This window comes from Camelus ferus, chromosome 26 (genome assembly GCF_009834535.1).
Source record: "Camelus ferus isolate YT-003-E chromosome 26, BCGSAC_Cfer_1.0, whole genome shotgun sequence".
In the NCBI taxonomy this organism is placed as follows: Eukaryota; Metazoa; Chordata; class Mammalia; order Artiodactyla; family Camelidae; genus Camelus; species Camelus ferus.
In genome coordinates, this window is record NC_045721.1 from 14,782,811 (window position 1) to 14,806,865 (window position 24,055).

The 24,055-nt window shown below is 37.2% G+C and overlaps 1 protein-coding gene across 2 annotated transcripts in view; it reads right to left on the minus strand.

Annotated features, from left to right (window-relative positions):
- ASAH1 (N-acylsphingosine amidohydrolase 1) overlaps window positions 1-16,076 on the minus strand; it is a 49,109-nt gene extending 33,033 nt beyond the window's left edge. For both annotated transcript variants that reach the window (XM_032468721.1, XM_032468720.1), the window contains exons 1-2: window positions 15,921-16,076; window positions 889-935 (exon numbers count right to left, since the gene is read on the minus strand). In XM_032468721.1, the coding sequence (XP_032324612.1) occupies window positions 889-935; window positions 15,921-15,998 (125 nt within the window). In that variant the 5' untranslated portion in view covers window positions 15,999-16,076. The remainder of the gene's footprint in view (window positions 1-888; window positions 936-15,920) is intronic.
- Between the last annotated feature and the right edge of the window lie 7,979 nt (window positions 16,077-24,055).

Below are 24,055 nucleotides of genomic sequence, written 5' to 3' on the forward strand. Positions count from 1 at the left end.
CTTCCTGTCAAATATTTGCTTCTTTCTACATAAAGGTGAGTACATCAAAAGAATTTAGTTTATTACAGTCTCACTGGAATACAGAGCCTATTTAGAAACAGAATTCAGACAACTGCATATAATACTACAGGCTTGGAGTGTTACAAAAACTGCAATGTTACCTTCATATTACTGGTTAGAGTCTTACATACTTTGCCTTCCCTTACCTGCTCCAGGCTACTTTCAGTGAGAGGGCAGAACCGGACAAAGAAGATTACCCTTCCTGACTTCTCTTCCTTCTTTTCCACATCTGTACCCTCTGGGCTACTCTTACGTCTTCCCCAAAGGCCTATTTAGCAACATAGGATCTGAAAAGGCCAAAACCCTAGACTAAAAATATTAATGTGAAACACACTAAAACACGATAATGGCCCTTCCCTTATGTTTTCCAATCCTGTTTTGTCCCCAGTAGTTTTGATTACCATGCCAGGGTTTTTTTTTTAATGTTTCACATGAAATTCTGCACTTTTTTTGTTCCAGTATGATGGGGAACATATACACTCAGGCACCACAGAAAATCACAGAACAGCTGTGGGATGACGCATTTGTCAGGGAGAATAAAATGCTTAGTGGCAGACAGAAGAACTGAGTGGAGAATGGAAAACCTTTTGTTTTCCCTATGATTTTGATAGGCCTGAAAATGATAGGACATTTTCATCACAGGGTATTTTCATATTTGCCCAGGGTCTTGGTCAAGTGCATAATACACAAACCTGAGGAAACAAATTTGTCTCATTACAGAAGATGGGACTTCAGTTTTTATTCACTGTTGTCACTTTTATGAGATCATTGCATGGGGGGAAACCTCCACAAGCTCAGAGGGAGTTCTACCATCAGGTATTTACTCACGTCGGTCCAGAAGGAGGATAGGTTGATTTTCTGCAGTCTTCTGTCCACTAAATAACAAAGACAATGAAAAGTTTCAGAAAACAACAAATGGAACAGGCAATCTGCAGAAACAGCTGAAGTTCGTGGAGACAAAAATTAAGTACAATTCGCCCTTTTAGCCCATTTCAATGTCTCTTAAAAGTCTTTTCCTCCCATGAAGACGTGTAACATCTCAAACTTCAGTGCATTTTCAGCCTCAATTCAATTTGCACAATTTGCCAGGTATTGTAATTTGGCTTTACTAATGCAAATACACTGAGTAAAGAGGAAATGTAAAAAAGTAGATGGAAAATGTTTATGACAGCTAGGTTGATTTACCACTAAAAGGAAGTAACTTGATAGGATGTGATATTACTTGAACTTAGGAGCCAATTCTTTTGTAAGAGATTTGCATCCTAAACCAAATTTTCAGGGCACACTGTGCAGGGCCCTCCATAATCTGGCTGTAAATCACCACCACCGCCTCCTCTCCTGCCACTCCCCTATTATGTGCAGCCACACACAACTACATCCAATGATCTCTCATTCTTTCATGTCTGTGCATGTGTCTCCTGTTCCCTCTGCCTAGAATGCCTTTCTCCACCTCGTGAACCTTTGGCTGCAACTTCTAGGATCCAGTTTAAATACTGTCTTTTTTGTGAAGTCTTTACTTCCCACAGGAAACTAGCCACCCTCTCCTCTATACTCCCACAGTATCTATATACATGTCCACTGCTATATTTAGGACGCTGCACGGTAATTATCTGCTTGTCTCTCTCTTCACGACCAGACTCTGTGTTCCTTGAGGCAAGGACAGCCCACAGAACTGAGGATCAATCAATGAGACTGTTTTAGGGAGTGTTGTTCAAGTTTAGCAGTAAAACAGAATTAGCTCTTAACATAAAATAATCAAAAAAGTACACATTGATTTATCATTCTTTTATTACTAGTTCAAGATGCCTGGCACATTTATCTCCTTTCTGCTATATATAGTAAATATAATAATACATAGTAAAAGTTAAAAAAAAAACTTTTTCAAGAAGTATAAATCCACAATAACAGGAAGATAAGTAGGGAAGAAAACTATTAGACCTGTAGTTTTAATTCAGAAAATACACCTGCATCAAATTTTTGTGGGAATGGAAATCTCACATGCTGTTTTAACTTTAGTTCATATGGAAAGTGTACAAGGTAGTGTGCACTACCTGAGATTCAAACATTGTCAAAATACTACAGTATGTTTCTCATGTAAGTATTTTTTTGCCTTGTAATTTTACATTGAATTCATTAGAAAACAGCTTGATCAAGTGTAAACCTAAATTATCAAAAGCTCATTTAATCATTAGAATTTAAATTCTATTTCTAAATTATTAGAATATAAAATATTAGATATTAATTAATATCAATTTGATAATCCAGTATCAAATTAGCAAGAGCTAATTTCCAAAGTCATTCAGTGTTCTATAATAGTAACTGAGGGTGGATCTCTTTGTTGAGAAAAATTTTAGTCTCAGCCCTGAGTTCAAAAGTTGCAGTAAAACTTTACCACTGCTACTTGGAGACCTGCTTTGGATGCAGGCATTTTACTTTTTAAAATTTGTGAACAAATTCTGTTGTGATGAGATACTCTGCTTTATACTTTGTTTTTCTGATCACTTTTCCCCTATGATTTGGGAATATTGTGATAACTGCTTAATCTTGTAACATCAACATACACTGTATTCTTTTAGCATAACTCTAGGTAATCATTCCGTAACACAATGCTTTGCCGTATGATTCAGTAACAAGATAATCCCTACCCTGCTTGGCCTCAAGAGCACAACATTTGAACACAAGAGCACATTTTCTCGTCTTTTCTTGTTTTGATGTGACAGGTTTAGACTAGGAATTTTCTTAAAGATTAAAATAACATGCTGCATTGATACATGTGGTACTTAAAATGTTACTGAGTTGTAAATGCACGAGCATCATTTGAAGTGCACAGAGCAGCAATAAAAGCCATGAGTGCACTGCATACCAGCTCTTCTGGAATAACCCAACTGCTGTGCTGAAACAGCCACAGACAAAACACAAACAAACAAGTGTGGCTGTGCTCGAATACAACTCTATGGACACGGATGGGTCAATTTCATATAATTCTGACATGTCACGAAATATTAATCTTCTTTTGATCCCCCCCCACAACATTTAAAAGATGTACAAAACTTCTAGCTCACAGGCCTTACAAAAACAGGTGGCAGCCTGGATTAGGCCTGCTGGCTATAGTCTGCCAACCATCACCATCAATCAATTTTGAGTTTACTTAAACTCTTTACTATTAAGTGACTGCAAGGACTCAAAGTTCACCTCCCACACATTCTCTAAGAAGTGACTTCAAGATGTACTCTTGCAAAACAAGGGCATAAACTAGGACAAAGATAGGACAGGATCCAGAAAAGAATGGCTCCAACTTATACAGAGTAATAAAGGAAATTCTTAGGATGACAGCTAGTCAATAGACCTAGAAAGCAATGGTGCAACATTATATCAAAGAGACAGGTGTCCTAAAAAGGAGGATTCCATAGAATAAACTGTACAGCTGAGGGGCTGGAAGAACTTGAGAATATGAAAGAGGCAGAGAGTGTAAGAAAAAAAAAAACAGAAATTATAGGGGAAAACTGTAATATTGGAAAAGAATGGTCCAAATAAAAAGAAAATGATCTGAACTAGAACAGGAACTTAGTATGTCTAAAGAAGAATAGAAGAAAATGCAGAGGATTTGACAGAAGTTGAAAAATATACAAGATACAGTGATGATAGCATAGGTTTGGTTTCTTTTTCTAATGAGAAAAAAAAAAAAGAAAGAAATTAGAAACCACAAGGAAAAATTCTGTACAAGAAGGCATGGTATAAATATGAAATAAACTGAAATAAGTATGAGCATTTGGCATGAATATGGGTATTTGGTAGAGAATATATTTGAATATTCTTTCAGTGACTTTGGAGTTTTGGCTTCAGAATTATAGAAAAGGAAATGTATTGACAGCACATTGAGCAATGACCAATGTTTTCAAGCCATACTTCTTTAAACATTGTTTATTGTTTTCATTCTTTGAAAGGAGACATACAGACAAAGCATGGATGACTCAATTATAGTTGTAAGTACAGTATCAAAGCAGGAGCAAAAGCATTCAGAACTGAAGAAAAAAGGGAGTAAAAGGTAGGGGGTCAAGGAGTCTGCTCACACCACTTCATACTGTGTTTGAGGATCTAGCCATGACAATTAGACAAGAAAATGAAATAAAAGGCATCCAGACTGGAAAATAAGTAAAACTGTCTCATTTTCAGATGACACAATCTTCTATAGAAACCCCATAAGAATCCACTAAATTTTTTAAAGAGTAATAAAACAAGTTCAACAAAGTTGCAGGTTACAAGATTAATACACAAAAACCAACTGCATTTCTATACAGTAGTAATGAGCAAACTGAAAATGAAATTAAGAAACAACTTCACTTACAACCGCATCAATAAGAATACAATACTTAAGAATAAAATTTAACCAACGATGTGTAAGACTTGTATACTGAAAACTACAAAACATTTCAGAAAGAAATTAAAGACCAAAATAAATGGAAAGATGTACACATTCATAGACTGAAAGACTTAGTATTGTTAAGATGGCCATACTTAAATTGACCTACAGATTCAATGCAATACCTATCAAAATCCCAGCTGGCTTCTCTGCAGTAGACAAGTGATCCTAAAATTTGTATGGAAATTCAAGGGACCCAGAACATCCAAAACAAGCTTGAAAAATAGCAAAGTTAGAGAACTGATACTTTCTGATTTTAAAACTTACTATCAAAGCTAAAGTAATTAAGATAGTGCAGTACCAGCATAGACAGATACAAATCAATGGAAAAGAACTGAGAGCCCAGAAATAAATACTTACATTTATGCCAATTATAAATCATAAATCTGATCAAAGACTTCTATCTAGAATGTGTAAAAACTTTACAACTCAATAGTAAAAAGACAATTCAATTAAGAAATAGGCAAAGGATCTGAACAGACATTTCTCCAAAGAAGATATAACTCAATACGCACATGAAAAGTTGCTTAACAACATTTGCCAAAAGAGAAATACAAATCAAAACCACAGTGAGATACCACTTCACATCCACTAGGATGGCAACAATAAAAATAAAATAGTGTTCAGCATGCAAAACAATGAAGCTAGAACACTCCCTTACAACATACACAAAAAATCAACTCAAAATGGATCAAAGACTTAAACATAAGACAAGATACAATAAACCTCCTAGAGGAAAACATAGGCAAAATAGTATCTGACATACATTTCAAAAATTTTCTTCTAGTAGAAATAAAAGCAAGAATAAATAAATGGGACCTAATGAAACTTACAAGCTTCTGCACAGCAAAGGAAACCAGAAGTAAAACAAGAAGACAACCTACGGAATGGGAGAAAATTTTTGCAAATGAAACCGACAAAGGCTTGATCTCCAGAATATATAAGCAGCTCATATGACACAGTAAGAAAAAAATAAACAACCCAATCCAAAAATGGGCAGAAGACCTAAACAAGCAGTTCTCCAAGGAAGACATACAAATGATCAAAAGGTACATGAAAGAATGTTCAATATCACTAATTATCAGAGAAATGCAAATCAAAACTACAATGAGGTATCACCTCACACCAGTCAGAATGGCCGTCATTCAAAAATCCACAAATGACAAATGCTGGAGAGGCTGTGGAGAAAGGGGAACCCTCCTACACTGCTGGTGGGAATGCAGTTTGGTGCAGCCACTATGGAAAATAGTGTGGAGATTCCTCAAAAGACTAGGAATAGACTTACCATATGACCCAGGAATCCCACTCCTGGGCTTGTATCCAGAAGGAACCCTACTTCAGGGTGACACCTGCATCCCACTGTTCATAGCAGCACTATTTACAATAGCCAAAACATGGAAACAGCCTAAATGTCCATCAACAGGTGACTGGATAAAGAAGATGTGGTATATTTATACAATGGAATACTACTCAGCCATAAAAACCGACAACATAACGCCATTTGCAGCAACATGGATGCTCCTGGAAAACGTCATTCTAAGTGAAGTAAGCCAGAAAGAGAAAGAAAAATACCATATGAGATTACTCATATGTGGAATCTAAAAAACAAACAAACAAACAAACAAAAACAAAGTGTAAATACAGGACAGAAATAGACTCATAGACAGAGAATACAGACTTGTGGTTGCCAGGGGGGTGGAGGGTGGGAAGGGATAGACTGGGATTTCAAAATTGTAGAATAGATAAACAAGATTATACTGTATAGCACAGGGAAATATACACAAAACGTTATGGTAGCTCACAGAGAAAAAAATGTGACAATGAGTGTGTATATGTCCATGTATGACTGAAAAATTGTGCTGAACACTGGAATTTGACACAACATTGTAAAATGATTATAAATCAATAAAAAATGTTTAAAAAATAAAATAAAATAGTTGGCATGGAGAAATTGGAACTCTCATACACTGCCAGTGGGAATATAAAATCTGCACTATTTTATATTCTCTGGAAACAGTCTGACAGTTCCTCAAACTGTTACAAAGAGTTTTCACGTGACCCAGCAATTCCTCTCCTAGGTATATACCTAAGAGGTATGAAAACATGTGTCCACACACACACACACACAAAACTGTACACAAAAGTTCATAGCAGCATTACTCACAATAACTAAGAGTGGAAACAGCCCAAATGTCCACTGACTGATGAATGAACAAAATGTGGTAGATCCGTAAGTGGAATATTATTCAGTCATAAAAAGGAATGAAGTATTGATACATGCTACAATGTGGATTAACCTTGAAAACATGCTATGTGAAAGAAGGAAGCCACAAAGGACCCTATGTTATATGATGCCCTTTAGATAAAATGTCCAGAATAGGCAAATCTATGGAGACAGAAAATAGATTACTGGTTGCCTAAGAATGAAGGGTAGGTTTCAGGGTAATGGCTAAGGGACGAGGGGCTTCTTGGTGGGGGGGCTGAAAATGTTCTAAAATTGACTGTAGTGTTAGTTGTACAACTCTCTGAAATATGCTGAAGCCATTAAGTTGTGTACTTTCAGTGGGTGAATTGTATGGTATGAATTGTATCTCAATAAAACTGTTAAAAAAGTAAAAAGGAAGGTGTAAGGAAGATTGTTAAAGTAAGCTAAATTTTTATTCATCATCGAGACGGATATGTCTGAGAGCAGACAATGCCTAAAGCGGATTCAGACAAATTTAGCATAAACGTATTACCAACAGTAGTACTCATAGAGATAACCAGAGGTAATATTCAAAACTTTAGCACCCAACTTGGCATCAACACCAATTAATCAAAATAGACTGAGCTGCAAGCAACCAGGAGGACAGTAGAGGTGGGTTCTGGCTGAATATGGCCCAAGTATAAAGGGTTAAAAGTGGCTGCTTCTAGAGAAAGGGGATGCAGTAGAAGAAATGAGCTTTTCATCATAAGCCTGTCTATATTATTTGATTTTCTTTTAGTATATCCACTCAGACACACATTTTTAAATATCAAATTTAAAAACTGCATGATTTCATTGACATTATGTGATGGATTTTCAGAAAGTGATTCTCAGACATAATGTTGACTGTTTTAAACTTTCATTGCTAAAGTTATTTTAAAATAACAACATTTGACTGCAGTGCAGGACAGGGTACTCTAAATTCATGAGTCCTTGCTCAGTGAAGTTGGAAATGGACACCAAAAAGTAGCACTCTACTTAAGAAAGTCTTAATTTAAAACTATGAATTTTCCAAACATATCATTTAATAGGAAAGGCAATTATTAACTTTAGAAATGGAACTCTTAATTCATTCTAACTTATTCACTGTAAGATTCTTCTAAATATCAGAACTTTTTGTGAGCTTAAAATGTGATCTGATTCACAAAAATCCTATTTATGTACTTTTACTGAATTTCCAATTTTCAGGAAGTTTAGGGTCATGTTCTAGATGCAAGGTCCAACTCCACTAGTGACCAGAAGGTTAAACAGCTGATTAGAGCCCCAGTCCAGAAAAGGAAAGTCAAACAAACAAAAAAACCTCAGTATCTTTTAAAATCACATCAAAAATAAAATAAAATACTTAGGAATAAAACTGACCAAGGAGATGAAAGACTCATATGCTAAGAACTATGAAACACTGATGAAGGAAATTAAAGATGATTTAAAAATAACAGAAAGATATAACACACTCTTGGTTTGGAAGAATTAATATTGTTAAAATGGCCATATAACCCAAAGTAATCTAAAGATTTAATGTGATCCCTATCCAATTATGCAGGACATTTTTCACAAAAATAGAACAAATAATCCTAAAATTTATATGGAATCACAAAAGATCCAGAATTGCCAAAGCAATACTGAAGAAAAAGAATGAAGCTGGAGACATAACCCTCCCAGACTTCAGACAATACTACAGAGCTATAGTAATTAAAATAGCATGGTGTTGGCACAAAAACAGACATATGGATCAATGGACCAGAATAGAGAGCTCAGAAATAAACCTACACACCTATGGTCAATTAATCTTTAACAAAGAAGGCAAGAATATACACTGGAGAAAATTTAGTCTCTTCAGCAAATGGTGTTGGGAAAGCGGGACTAGTGCATGTATATCAATAAAGTTAGAACATTACCTCATACCACACATAAAAATAAATTCAAAATGGTTTAAAGATATAAACATAAGACAAGACACTATAAATCTCCTAGAAGAGAACATAGGCAAAACATTCTCTGATATAAACTGTAGCAATGTTTTCCTAGGTCAGTCTACCAAGGCAAATATAAAAGCAAAACAAACAAATGGGACCGAATTAAACTTGAAGGTTTTGCACAGCAAAGGAAACCATAAACAAAATGAAAAGATAACCTACAGACTGGGAGAAAATATTTGCAAATGATGTGACTGACAAGGGCTTAACTTTCAGAATATAAAACCACTCATGTAACTTAGTAACAAAAAAATAACCCCAAACAACCCAATCAAAAAATGGGCAGAAGACCTAAACAGACATTTCTCCAAAGATGACATACAGATGGGCAACAGGCACATGAAAAAATGCTCAAAATTGTTGTCAGAGAAATGCAAATCAAAATTATAATGAGGTATTACCTCACACAGATCAGAATGGCCATCATTAAAAAGTACACAAACAATAAATGCTGGAGAGGGTGTGAAGAACAGGGAATCCTACATTGTTGGTGGGAATGTAATTTGGTGTAGTCACTATGGGGAATGGCATGGAAATTCCTTAAAAAACTAAAAAACTAAACTAAAAAAACAGACTTACCATATGATTTAGCAATTCCACTCCTGGGTATATATCCAAAGAAAACTCCAATTCAAAAAGATACATGCACCCCAATGTTCATAGTCAAGACACTATATACAATAGTCAAGACATGGAAGCAACCGAAATGACCATTGAGAGATGCCTGGATAAAGAAGTTGTGGTATATTTATACAATGGAATACTACTCAGCCATAAAAAAGAATGAAATAATCCCATTTGCAGCAACATGGATGAACCTAGAATTTCTCATACTAAGTGAATTCAGAGAAAGACAAATATCATATGATATCCACTTATATGTGGAATCCAAGAAGAACACAAATGAGTTTACTTACAGAACAGAAACAGACTCACAGACATAGAAAACAAATTATGGTTACCAAAGGGGAAAGGGGGAGAAGGGATAAATCAGGAGTTTGGGATTAGCAGATACAAACTACTACACACAGACTATATAAACAACAAAGTCCTACTGTATAGCACAGAGAAACTATATTCAATAGCTTGTAATAACTATAATGAAAAAGAATATACATAAGTATAACTGAATCACTGTGCTGCACACCAGAAACTAACACAACACTGTAAACCAACTAAACTTCGATTAAAAAAAAAAAAAAACTGGTGGGGAAAAAAACCCCAAGCTACAAGGCATATTTCTTACAACCATGAGGGAAGTTACAAGAGCTCTGTTGGGTATTAGGAGAGCATTCAACCGACCTCAGAGGTTAAGAGAACAACGCAGCCATCATACATGCAGGAGTCCGAAGTTTACAATGACATTTTACTATGATAATCCTGGCAGCAACAAATAACTATGAAATACACAGACATGAGTCTGCATAGAATTTGACTGTAAGAGTAAAGGGTAAATGTGATTGTAATTTTTAAAGGTAGCAGCCATAAGACCAGGGTATTTCAGGTGTCCGTAAGATACTGACACTAAAGTCATTTTACTTTTACATGTTTTAAAATTATTTTTCATTAATTTTCTTAATGAGGTAGAGTTGATTTACAGTATTACTTTCAGGTGTACAGCAGAGTGACTCAAATTTTTATAAATTATACTCCATTTAAAGTTACTATAAAATTTTGGCTATATTCCCTGGGCTTTACAATATATCCTTCCAGCTTATTTATTTTATACATAGTAGTCTGCATTCTTTTTATCCTCTTCCCCTAACTTGCCCCTATCCTCCTTCCCTCTGCCCACTGGTAACCACTAGTTTGTTCTCTGTATCTGCGAGTCTGTTTCTGTTTTGCTATATTCATTCATTTCATTTTTTAGATTCCGCATCTAAGTGATAACATACAGTATTTATCTCTGACTTACTTCACTAAGCATAATACCCTCTAACAACAGTTATTTTAAACAAAAAGTTTAGATCTGGGGTAGAGTGGACAGTCACTTTCAAGGAAGACTCTACAAGGAAAGATAGCTTCAAAAATCTATGTATAGACTTGAAATGCAATTACAGTGAGCTCATTCGTTATTTAAAGATTCTTACTATCTTCAAATCTAACTATACATGGTTTTAACATTAGACAACCATATCAAAACATGTAAAAATTTAAATAGATGATAGGTAAGGATTGTAAATAGCTGACAGGGGGAGATATGTTCTCTGCTTGGTGTACTGTTCTACTTTGTCCAAGGGTGAAAAAGTACAACCAACTTAACATCTCAATCCCTCTCTCATATGTGCTTCCTAAGGCCATAGAAAGTGGTGAAAATCTCTGTAAAATGTTTTGGAAGTATTCCCTGTGTCGGTGAATTCTCTAATTATTCTGATTATTTGATAGGAACTTGAACTTCTTTGAAAGTAATCAGTCTTTATGTCCTCCCCACTCACAAAGAAAAATTAACCACAGAGATACTGGACATAATTACATTTAGGAAAGTAACATATAAAGTGAAAATTCTATTAGTGACCCAAATGCTCCATGCTTAAGAGAAATGACATAATTTGTCCAGCTCCTTAAAATACTTGAGTCCTGCAGAATTAATGAGAACCTAATGAAACGTATGCTTCTAAGACTGTACAAGAGTTCAGAAAGCCCTCATGTTTGTCTTATTCACATAATCAGAAAAAGGCAGTGAAAGGTAATTTAAAGAAATATGTAGCTCACACCAGTGTTCACATCATCAGAAAAGCTGAACAATTCCAGCAAGACAATCTTAATTCAATTCACCAACGGCTATTTTCTAAACAAAATTTGTTTCCTAAAGTGTTCCCTATGTACAATAGAGCAGGCACACATCTATTGATTGAGAAAAGGCATATACAACAAATCCAAAAGAGCATGCAAAGTTTTTCACTTATTTTCTAATCTTTGATGCAATGGCACCCTACTAAACAAGGGAGATTTAGGTAAAAAGATCGTGAATAAACTCTCCATCAAGGCAGAGAACTTTCTGCCTTGTTCACTGACCCGTTCCCGGCATCTGGAACAGAGTCAGGCACAGAGTCAGCATGCAGTATTTGTGCGCTAAGTGAGCAGATGGTCCCTGTGTGTTCTTTCCTTTGGAGTACCAGGGAAAGCAAATGCAGTACAATAAAGCTGGCCAGGCCAGATGGTGTTGATGTGATTTTTGAAAACTTTGTGGAAATCATTGCTAAAAGCTGATTCAGCAGCTCATGTCAACAATGTTATTACTCACTTGAGAAGCTGATGCATAAAAGTCAGTTTGATTCAGCAATTCATGACTGAGCCATTGTGTTTAATTTTCACACATTTTAGGAATCTGCTCAGATTTATTGCTCTCTCCCCCTCTGATTCCTTTTCTTCTGATCACTTCACAGACTACTACAGTCTATTTTCTGCTCCCAACAGTGCTCTGGCTAAGGCAACCAATGACCTCCAGGTGCCAAGCACAACGGACACCTGACATCTCAACGGCATTCAACAGAGTTGACTTGTCCTACTCTCTCTTAAACTTCCTTAAAACTCACTCTCCCATTCTGACTGATTTAACTTTGCCGGTTCTTCTCTATCTGACACATACATGTGTGGGTCCCTGAGCCTTTGTCTATACTTCTTCTTTTCTCCACTTTCTGTATTTTTTATCCACTCAATCTTCACCTGCTCTGGCGGGCTGTAAATAATATGCCTATGACTCCCAATATCCTCTTCTGAGCTCCAGTCCCAAAGTCCTGCTGGGTATCTCAGTGCCACCTGAGATTCGACATAACCAGAATGAAAATCACCTTCATTCTTCCCTCCCCATGTTCCCTGGTAAGTGATGCCACCATTCACCCAGCTGAGCACTTTAGAAAGGATGTCCCTTATCCAATCTTTCCTTCTGCTTATTCTAACCCTGAATTTTCTCTGAAACCATCCAATTCCTTCCCTCTGGGCACCACCCCCCTAGAAGTCACCCTCTTTTCTCCCCTAGACTCCTCATATCCACCCTTGCTCCTTTCCAATCCAAACTGATCTTCTGAAAGTGAAAAATTTATCATATCTTGTTTAAAAGTATTCAATGGCCTCCTGTTGCTTTTAGGATAATTCCCAAAATCCTTAACAAAGTCCACAGAGTCCAGAATGATGCCTTCTCTGTCTCCCTCCCTAGACCTTTCTTGCACCTTTCTTGTCACCAGCATCTTTTTCTTTTTGAATATTTTTCAAATTTATTTTTTATTGAGGTAATACTGGTTTATAACATTATATAAGTTTCAAGTGTAAACCATTATAGGTCTACTTCTGTATACATTACAGTATGCTCAGCATAAAAATTTAGTTTCCATCTGTCACCATACTGTTAATCCCCTTTACCCATTTTACCCTTCCCCCGCCCCTTCCTCTCTGGTAACCACTACTCTGTTCTCTGTATCTATGTACTTCTTTTTGTTTGGTTTGTCCATTCATTTTGTTTGTTTTTTATATTCCACATTTGAGTAAACCACATGGTATTTGTCTTTCTCTAGTTTATTTCACTTAATACCTTCAAGATCCACACATGTCACATATGGCAAGATTTCATCTTTTTTATGGTTGAGTAGTATTCATATATATATTCATATATATATCATATACATATAAAAACCTATAGGTGTGTGTGTGCGTATGTCCCATCTTCTTTAACCATTCATCCATTCACAGGTACTTAGGTTGTTTCCGTATCTTGGCTATTGTAAACAATGCTGCAGTGAACATGGGGGTGCAGATATCTTTTGAATTAATGCTTTTGTTTTCTTTGGATAAATACCTAGATGTGGCATAGCTTGTTACCACCATCCCTTAACAGAACCAATAAGAATCAATAATAAAGAATGACTCAAGATCTTAAAATATGCCATATTCTGAAAAGCCTCAAAAACAAAACAGAACAAAACAAAATCCAGACATTCCAAATCCAATGATTTCTGTTTGTAATTTAAAGCCAGACTTCATTATTTATATATATCAAAAGTAGTTTTGAAATATCTTTTGTTAGTATGTGGCTACAGTTTTTCATAGAATGATTCAAAATGAAAAACTGCTTATTCTCATCAAAGGATGAGTTCACAGAACTTCTGTGAAGTTCTAAAAATTCTTTTAGTCAGTGGCTTCCAGAATTTTCCAGATCAGTTAAAAAATTAGCAGGGGCCCAGCACAGGGGAGTCTCAATTTTCATTCTCCCAAATAGAGATGTTAAAACAAAACAAAACCCATACACATAAAAGAAAGGACATTTTAACAAAAAACAATGGAAGACCATGAAAATCAGAATAAAAGCTAACATTTTGAATTAATAATTTTAGTTTTATGCCCTCATTTTTCTCATTTCATAAAAGACTTGTGAAAGCAGCTTCCCAAACTGATACCAGAGGCCAGACTAGATTTTGACAACCACTGTTATAGATAAGAACTATTAAATTCATAGATGGGCTGTTGATTCTTCTTGTTCTAAAAATACCTTTTAAACTACCCTTGCTTGAAAAAATAAAGCATTGAGAAAGGTGGAAAAAAAGCAAATATTAAGGTTAATCTGAGACATGATCAAATGAGGCAAAGCAAGGCCACTTCATGTTTCTAAGCCAGATTAAAAACAAGGGTACTGTGCAACCCACAAAATACCAAACGCCCCTTTCTTTTGCCAAATGACTGTATCTTCTTTACCTAATCACACTGTGGTCTAACTTTCTACAAGTATCCAATCTAGAGTAAACCCTCGATTCCAAAAAACTCATCCCCTGAATCACACAACCAAAGTCCAAATTATAGAACAGGTTTTTCCTAATGCCCTTTTACTAAGAGATCCCACATGTGCCTATAGTATGCATTCTTCTTCACCACAAAGAGTAATAAACTCAGTTTCTTCAACTACAGGTGTGTTTCCTGGGGTCTTTGGCTGAAGAGCACCGACAGTATTAAAGTATAAAATTCTTTAAAAAGCCCCATAATCCCAGCCATTTTAAAGCAAATTAATTCCCTACCCACACTAAAGCAAACAAATTTTATTTTTCCTTATACCCTTCCAATCCTTGTCCACATGTATATACTGTGTATTTTTCTGTTACTGAAATCACTGTGAATATTATTTTGTATTCTGCTTTTATTTGCTTTACATTATATCAATTCTGAATGGGCCAGGGGAGGGGACAGCTCAGTGGTAGAAGTGTGTGCCTAGTATGCACAAAGTCCTGGGTTCAATTCCCAGTACCTCCACTTAAAAAATAAGTAAATAAATAAACCTAATTACCTCCTCCCCATCATGATTTTATTCTTAAAGCATTTCTCCTTAGAGAAATAAAAGAATAAAAGGGGAGAAAGCACATCTTGCTCCCACTGTCAATATCCTACCTAAACTATTCAAGATTAACCTCATTTAGTCTCAGGTCACATGTAGCCAAGTTCCTATTTATCTGATCTACTTGCAAAGAAAAAATAGTCCCGTTGCCTTTAAAAAAGAGAATTATGCAAGAGCACTAGCCTGGGCGTCCAGAGACTTGAGCTTAGACACGTTCAGGAAATAGTGTGACCTCTGGCTAGACACTTTCTCAGTCGAAGTCTACTTCCTGCCCTCTAAAGTAGGAGTCAAACTGGTCCCTCTCTGTCTTTTGTAGTTATCAAGTCTGTGTCCCTGCTACTTCCCTGAGGGGGAAAGAGCCCTGAGAGCAGGAGTTCACATGTCTCTAGGGTAAAGGCCAACGCAGCTACATCGGGGCCGGCTTGGGCTACTCCCACTGCCCGGACTGGGGACGCCTCGCCCTTTCCCAGAGATCTCAGGATCCTTAGCTGCTACTTCTCCTTCTGCACCTCGTCACGGGGTAGAGGATGCCAAAGTCCTCGGGCAGTTCGTCGCTTAAGTGAGTTATGCACACAAGTCAACTGGAACTTCTCTTGTAGTTCAGGATGCGCGAGCCTGGCACTGGTAGAACAGGTGCAATTACTCAAATTTGAGGGTGTGCAAATCACAACCACTATTCGGCAGAGATTAGGATTTCCCTTAAAGGTTTCCTCGTTCCAGCTTGTATGGAACCCGGGGAGGGGCTCGCCAGACCGCTCCGCACCCACACCCCTGCCAGAAAGACAGACCCCAGTAAAGATTCCGCCTGGACCAGGCGTCCCTCACGCCCCGCCAGCCCCACACCTGCTCCCCAACCCCCGTGCTCCCGCGCGCCCCTCTCCGTGCCCGCGGCTCCAGCTCACCCACCGGCGGCGCGTGCTGCGCCACAGCGCAGGTGACGGCCACGCTCAGAAAGACGAAGGTGAGACGATCCCAGCCCAGCATCCTCCCAGCCGCTAACGCCGCTGCGAGAGACGTGAGTGGAGGCCGCTCCAAGCACCACCTGGGCTCGGAGCAGGCCGCGCCCCCGCGGTCGCGTGACCCACGAGCCGGACCGCACCACTCAAGGCGGGGGGTGGTTGTGTGGAACGGGCGCTCAGGAGGTGGGGCAGGAAGGAGAGGACGAGGCTTTTGGCGGCCCGGCAGGAAGACAGAAGCTTCCTGAGGGAGGACGAACCCGCAGGATGCAGGTCAGCCCTCGCGTTAGGACCGTGGCTTGGTCGCGCCTCCCCTCCCCCCCCCGCCCCTCCGCCTGCAGTGGTTGCGCCCGAGCCCCAGCCCCGCCCCGGCGGCGCGGCTGAGGAACTTTTCCCCCGGGCCGCGCCCATCTCCGGAGTCCGGGGTAAGGGCTTTGTCCCACTCCTTCCCAGGCTCGGTGCCACCGCAAGGCATTCCCAGACGGCCCAGGTCGAGGTCTGTGCTCGGGCCGCTCGGTGCCAAATGCCCACGAAACGGACCCGACTCACAAGAGTTTCAAAACGCGGCGTAACACGCGGCCGCCACACACTTTTGCGCTCTGAGGAGAGCAGGGCCCAAGTGAGTGAGGTGATTCGTCCTGCCTGTGGGGTCAGCGACAGGTGTCTGGGCCGGGAGGGCGATAATTAAACCCTCACGGGTTCTCCCGGGTGTGAGGTAACGCAGCCGAGCTGACAGGTCACAGAATTCAGGCTTCATTTACCTGCACTTAGACATCAGGTGGAACGTCCAGGTAGAACCTAGAACCTTCCTTCAGGAGCTGGGCGCTTTCACCCAGCCCAGCAAAGGCTTTGGGTTGGCAGAGCCCAGGAGAACCTGGGAGGATAGGTAGTCAGTGTCTGCTTAGTCTGCACCTGAAAAACAGCATAAAAAAATGTATTTGCTTGCCTTTTGCACTTTCTGTGGACGCTGCCGTCCTGGTAAAACGAGTTACTTAAAAGTCGAACGGAATCCTACCCTCTGCGTTCCGCTTTCTGATTCCGCCTCTTGACATCCAACTAGCTTTTTTTTTTTTTTTTTTGAATGCTTCAGTAAAACTCAGAATACTGTAACTAAAATCTACATGTATTTTCTTTTTTCTTGTATGTATGGATTGCAGTTTTACCCATTTGTATTACTTTTTTAGAAAAAGGGAACAATCTTTTTGTTGGAGATAGGGAAATGAAATTTGATCTTTGGGTTTTTCCCACATAGTTTCTGTTTGTCCTTTTGGTAGATGACAGCGTTCCTCTGAAGAGGAAGGCTGACTTATGAAACACATCACATGCTTAAAGTGGCTCCTGATTCAGCAGTAAGCAAGTAGATAATAGAAATGGTCGTTAATTCAAAAATTATTTACTGTCCACCTACAATGTGCCAAGCATTTCTCCAGACACTGGGGATAAGCTGGGAACAAGACAGAATGTTCTTCCCTCATGAGGCTTCTTTATTCCAGATGATAAGTAGACGTGAACGTCATATATAACAAAATTTATGTAAGAATGTTAGAAGGTGATAAATATTATAGAGAAAAAGCAGAGTAAGGGGGATCAAGGGTAGGGAGAGTTGCAATGTTAAAAATAAGAAGAACAGGACAAGCATTATTGAGAAAATGATGTTTGAGCAAAGATTTGAAGGAGCTGAGGAAGTTAGTTTTGTAAATGCCTAGTAAAGAGTATTCCAGGCAGAGGGAGCAGCTGGGGCATTAACTGAATATCTGGCATGTTTGGCGACAGCAAGGAAGTCAGGAAGGAAGGAAGGAAGGAGCAGAAGAAAGAGAGGTAAAGAAGTAGATGAAGTCTGAGAGGTAAGAGGGGTAGGACGGATTACATAGGGCATAAGGAGTCATAGTAAAGACCTGGGCTTCACTCTACAAATGTGGAATGTCTAAATAGATTGAATTATTCTGGACCTTAAAATAAGTGAAAAAAAGAGGATTCCCCGCCTCCTTTTTTTAAAATATAAATATCTATTTCGTTTCAAGGTCATTCATCTTAAATACTACTGAGACCACTTTAAACATGTCACCAAACACATTCTTTACCTACGAGAATATATTAATTACTGTTTAGGTGGTCTGGCAAAATCAGAATCTTTAAGCAGAAAACTTAACGTCAATTGGCATAATATTCTTAGACAAATTTCATATAATTTTGCGTTTAACTTTCAAAGCCCTATTATATACTGTTGATTCTACTTTCAGACAAATTAAAATTTAAATATACTTCCCCAAAATTCTGCATTTTTTTCTTACACATGCATCTTTTTTCTTAACCTACTTGATTCTTCAATACTAGAAATGTACAGAAGGCCACGGGGAAGCATGTGGCCATGGGAAACTTTGCTGTGATTTGTGGCACACTGACATATTCATAGAAATGGTATTTAAATGTACAAATGAATGATTATGTCAGTGGGGAGGGTGATTCAAATACTATCTTCACAGCAGCCACCAAGTATAAGACCTGGATAACCTGTTTAGTTTGTAAGAGTCAGCATCTGTAATCAAATTGTTTATCAGAATAGCTGAAATTCTTGGACCTTTTCTAATCTATTACCTCACATTCCTGGGTTCCTGAGGTGGTGCCTTGATTTAAAATCATTGCAGCCTAAGCACTCCACCCAGAATGAAATTATCACACATAACACAGTACCCAGAACAGGTATGGCTTGATTTAATAAAACTGAATATTCAAAGATTTGCACTAAAAAAGCAAGAAATATGGAAATAACGTTTCAGTTCAAAAAATAAACATTTTACCAGAAATATTTACCAATGAGTTGTTTAATTTTAAAAGAGGCTTAGTATATCTAAAATGTAACCTGAGTTTCAAAGCTTTGATTTTTGTCCGTCTTTTCAGGAAGGAATATAGAGAGTGAAGGATGAAAAAAAATGGAAAATCAGAAGTCATGCAAAATTGTTACACAATTCTTGTCCTCCAGGAGCTTTATCACACTAGGAAAGATTATTTCCTTTATGTTTTACTTTTATATAGAAAAATAAGTTAAATCATTATCTTTGGCTCAAAGTATGTGATACTTTATTCTGTTACAAAACTGCCAATTTAGTGCTAACATTTAATCTAATTGCCCCCATATAATGTCAAATAAAATAGTTATTTTAATTATCCTTTACATCGCACTCACCTGTTTCTTTGTGAAACATTTTGATGTCTTCTTGAACTCCTGACACCCTAGACATGTAAGAGTTTGAAGAGCCACTTTTTAATATAAAATTCTTTTGTCCTGTTTCCACTTTCTTTAATAAGACACATTGCTCTGACTTGAAAATTATTTGTCAATTCAGTTCAAATCCAATAATCTCAAAATCTTTTTTTTCTGTTGTTCTGACTTCATGTTCCTGCATAGTTCCACTTTTCATAAGCCATTATAATGACTTATTTAATGCTCTGACCAGCTGTTTCTGATTAAGTTTGTGGTAAATTCATTTATTCTCTCAGTAAACACTGAGCACTTACTCTAGGTGCTGGGTAACTAGTGAACAAATGGTCCCTGCCTTGGGGCTTTCAGTCTCCTGAGAGGGAAAAATGAAGATGGGGGAAATGTAAATCAAACGAATATCTTGTAAAATATCAATAGATTTAGTCCATTATTCCATGCTCTAGCTTCTGGTTTAATATTGCGATGTTTCACCAACCTCAGTAGTTCCACTCCTCCATTATGCAGCAGCAATGAGATCTGGATGCGCCATATCCTTATCATTGGCCTCTTCTCTGGAGGTGGGCCCTGGTTGGTCTGACATTCATTACCCTAGTCCTCTTGCCTCCGTGCTTGGCCTTGGCCTTAGTCACTCAGACTTGAATCCAGTAGGCCATGGTTTGAATCTCAGAGCTTTTGCTGTATGATTGAAGCAATTGTCCTTTCTCTTCTAACAGGAAACAGTAAACTATTAGTCCCCATTGTTGCTGGCATTCACGCTGTAAACTTGAAGGGAGCTGCCTAAAGATGGGTAGGTACTGTGGACAGCACGGCAGAGAGATGGAAAGAAACTGAATCATTATGACATAGTTAAGCTGCTAGATCAATCAACCATGGAACCTGTCCAACAACTGGACTCCTCGTTACGGTGAGCCAGTATTCTTTATTATTTAAGCCAGCTCAGGCTGGTTTGCTTGCAAGTGGAATTATTGTATCCAATAGCATCGTTACTGATGTACACATAAAAATAGGTATGTCTTCCTTCGCAGGAGCAGAGGAGGATTTACAAAGCTATATATTTATTAAGCTATGATGCTTAAGTTTTCAGGCCCTTCACCTTCCAAACCTTCTATCTAATTTTACACTTGTCATTTTATATTCTTTCCCTTAAAGAAGAACATCCAAATTGTATAAGCTTTAGACCTAACACCGTCAGGTGTTTTGGGGAGAACATTTTTACCTTTCTCCCCAACTCTTTAACTCATGTTTCGCTAGGGGAAGAGTGACTTACCTAATGGTAAATAGCTGAATGGGTCACTGCACATGTGTGGCCTGACTTTTTTAGCTCTCTCATTCAAATCTGTCTGCCTACAGTAGTAAGCCTTGTATGACAGGAGTGGAAAGGAAAGTAGTTGCTGCCTTTGACCACATCTTCCAAAACTGGCACCCATCCAACAGATTTTTAGAGTACTATGTTAACACAATGGCTATGAAGACTGAAGGAAAAGCATCATGAAAGAATGGCTCTGGGAGACATGGAGAAAAGGTTGTAAAAAATGGAGCCTTTTGTAACTATTTTCATCTGCTGCCCCCATCCTAGCCTCACCTTGCCCTCAGGTTACTCCCTGCCGTGTTAGAAACTAGCTGTGCCCCTGGGAAGCAGTTTGCATTTATCAAATGACTGAGTGCATAAATTCATTCCAGAGGAGAAGGAGTTGGCATCCCATCTTGGCCTAAGGTCCAATCTATTTTCCCTATTCCAGTTTAATCAGCAGTTAAAGTTGATACTGATTCCCGTCTGATGCCTGTGAATATTTCTTGGTTGTTTCTCAACTAGGAAAGGTGAGGAGAATGATTATCACCCTGAAATGACAACAGAAGCCAGCAATGGCAATTATAGTAATATGCGTACAAGTACTAAATGACCAGCTGAAAGTTCCGAGCAAATCGCTAGTTGCTATGAAAGATACACATGCAGTGAAATAGGAATTCCTGATCAAAGGGAATTTACAACTGAAAAAGAAAATACCGCTAACATAAATATATATCAACTTAGGAAGCCAACCACAATTCAAACATATTTTATGTATGTTCAGTTCTGTTGGGTGGAACCATATGAAGTTGTCATTTTAGGTTTTGTTTATCCTGTAAAATTTTTTTTTGTTTCTTATTTCAGTATTTTCTACCATTCGTTTTTTCTCCTTTCTACTTCCTTTGAATTTGTTTTGATTTTACCCCTACTTTGTAAGTTGGATGTTTAGCTCATTAATTTAGAATATTTTTCTTTGCTACTATAAGCATAAAGGGCTATACAGTTAATTTAATTAACTTTATTAAGTTAGTATTTACTGCTTTTGCTACCTCCCTAATGTCTTGATATGTAGCATTTTCATTACAATAATTAGGGTTATTTCATCATTTTAATTTGATTTATTCTTTGAGCTGAGTTTTTAAAAGTGGATGTTTAAAATTTGTTTCCAAATGTATAAAACTTTATATATTTCAAGCACACATGGACTTTCTATCTCCCTTAGCTCTGTGATAATTTCTGTAATATAAATTCAAGATAGAGCAATTTTTGCATTTTGATAGTTTTCTCTGTATAGCATGTATCTCTTTTGTGGTAAATATATTGGAGAATGGTAGAGAAATTAATTCTCTTTTATAAATACCAAAGGAGGTAATTCTATGTGGAAAAGAGGCATCACTCACAAAGTATCAGTTAACTTTGTAAATTATCTTTTGTTCTGGTTTCTAAATAATTCATTGCATTTTGCAGAATATATGATCTTTGTTTTTTATTTTTGGAGGCTAACTTTATGGCTAAGCATGGAGTCAATATTTGTATATGTTCCATGCCTGAAAGAATATGAGTCCTTTTATGTGAAATGTTCTTTACATATCCTTTAGGTCACACTTCATGATTATGCTATTCAATTTTCTGAGTTTGTCTGCTTAATTTATTAATTATTGAGGGAGGTATGCCATGGTAGATGTGCCAGTTTCTCCTTGTAGATTTAAGTTTTTGTTTATATATTTTGCAGTTGTTATTAGATGCATACAAGTTTAGAATTATTTTATCTTTGTAGTGAAATGACTCTTAAATTTTTAAAAAATATAAGTATAGTTGATTTATGTTGTGTTAGTTTCTGGTGTATAGCAAAATGTTTCAGTTATGTATATATGTGTGTGTATATATATTCTTTTTCATATTCTTTTCCATTATAGTTTATTACAGGATATTAAATATAGTTCCCTGTGCTATACAGTAGGACCTTGTTATTTTAGATATATATATAGAGTTTGTATTTGCTAATCCCAAACTCCTATTTTATCCCTCTCCTAGCCCATTTCCCCTTTGGTAATCATGGTTTGTTCCTTTGTGTCTGTGAGTCTGTTTCTGTTTTGTAAATAAATTCATTTGTATCATATTTCAGATTCCACATATAAGTGATATTATGTGATATTTGTCTTTCTCAGTCTGACTTACTTCACTTAGCAAGATAGTCTCTAGGTCCATCCATGTTTATGTAAATGGCATTATTTTATTCTTTTTTATGGCTGAGTAGTATTCCACTGTATGTATGTATACTACATCTTCATTCATCTGTGGATGGACATTTAAGTTGCTTCCAATGCCTTGGCTTTTGTGAATAGTGCTGCTATAATACCATGCTATGAACATTGGGGTGTGTGTATCTTTCCAAATTAGAGTTGAAATGACTCTTTAATCATTATATAGTAACCTGTTTTACCTCTAATAATTCCTTTTGTTTTAAATTTATAACATAGCTATAATGCTTTTTTTTTAGAATGTTTTTTTTTTCCATTCATTGACTTTCTGAATTCTGTGTCTCTTTAAACAATTTTTGCTTGATATTTTAAAATCCAATTGAAAAAATTTGGAGCATTTGGCTCATTTACATTCACTGTGATGAATAATATTTTTACATTTATTTCTGCCATTATATTATGCTCTTCCCTCCTATTTTCCTTTCCTTTTTTCCTTTGTGTCTTCTTTTAGTGGTTACCATAAGTATTTTAATTTGTCTGCTTAACAGAGTCTAAAGTTAATCTACATTTTTTCCCCTCTCCTTTTGAACAAATTTAGGACCTTGTAATAGTTTAAGTCCAATCTCCCTCTCTCTGCCAGGTATATGCTATTTTTGTTTAATATTTTAGTTTTAACACCCCTTCCACAAATTAAGCATTATTGTTCTTTTTAAAAATACAGTCAGTTTTGCTTAGCTTTACCCATTATTATCTTCAGTATCTTTGCTTAACATTTCTTGTTACATCTCTGACCTTCTCTCTGGGATCATTTTCATTCAGTCTAGAATTTTTCTCTTAATGGTGATCAATTGTTGATTTATTATCTCAATTTTTATCTGCCAGTGATGTCTTTATTTTGCATTAGTGCTCTTTTCTTATTCTTGAAAGATAGTTTCATAGAGTTTAGTGTTCTAGGTTGACAATTACTTTCTCTCAGCTCACAGAAGATACTCTTCTGTTTTTTGGCTTCATATTTGCTAGTGAAAAGCCAGCAATCAGCTAAACTGTTGAACTTTTTGGGTGATCACTCTTTTCTTTCTAGCTGCTTTTAAGATGAAACTTCTATGTAGTTCTGCCATTTTACCATAATGTGCTTAAGTATGTGTCTTTAATTACCATGTTTGGGATTCACTAGGATTTTAAGATCTGTTATCTGAAAAATTCTCAGTTGTTACCTCTATTACCTCTTTCCCATTCTTTCTCTTCCCTGCTTTTGTACCTGAAGTAGGCATACATTATACATTCTCATCCTGTTCTCTGTCTCTTGACATTTATTTCACTGTATAGTGCATCTCCTTGTCTCTGAACGCTGTATTTGGGATCAGTTATTCAGTTAC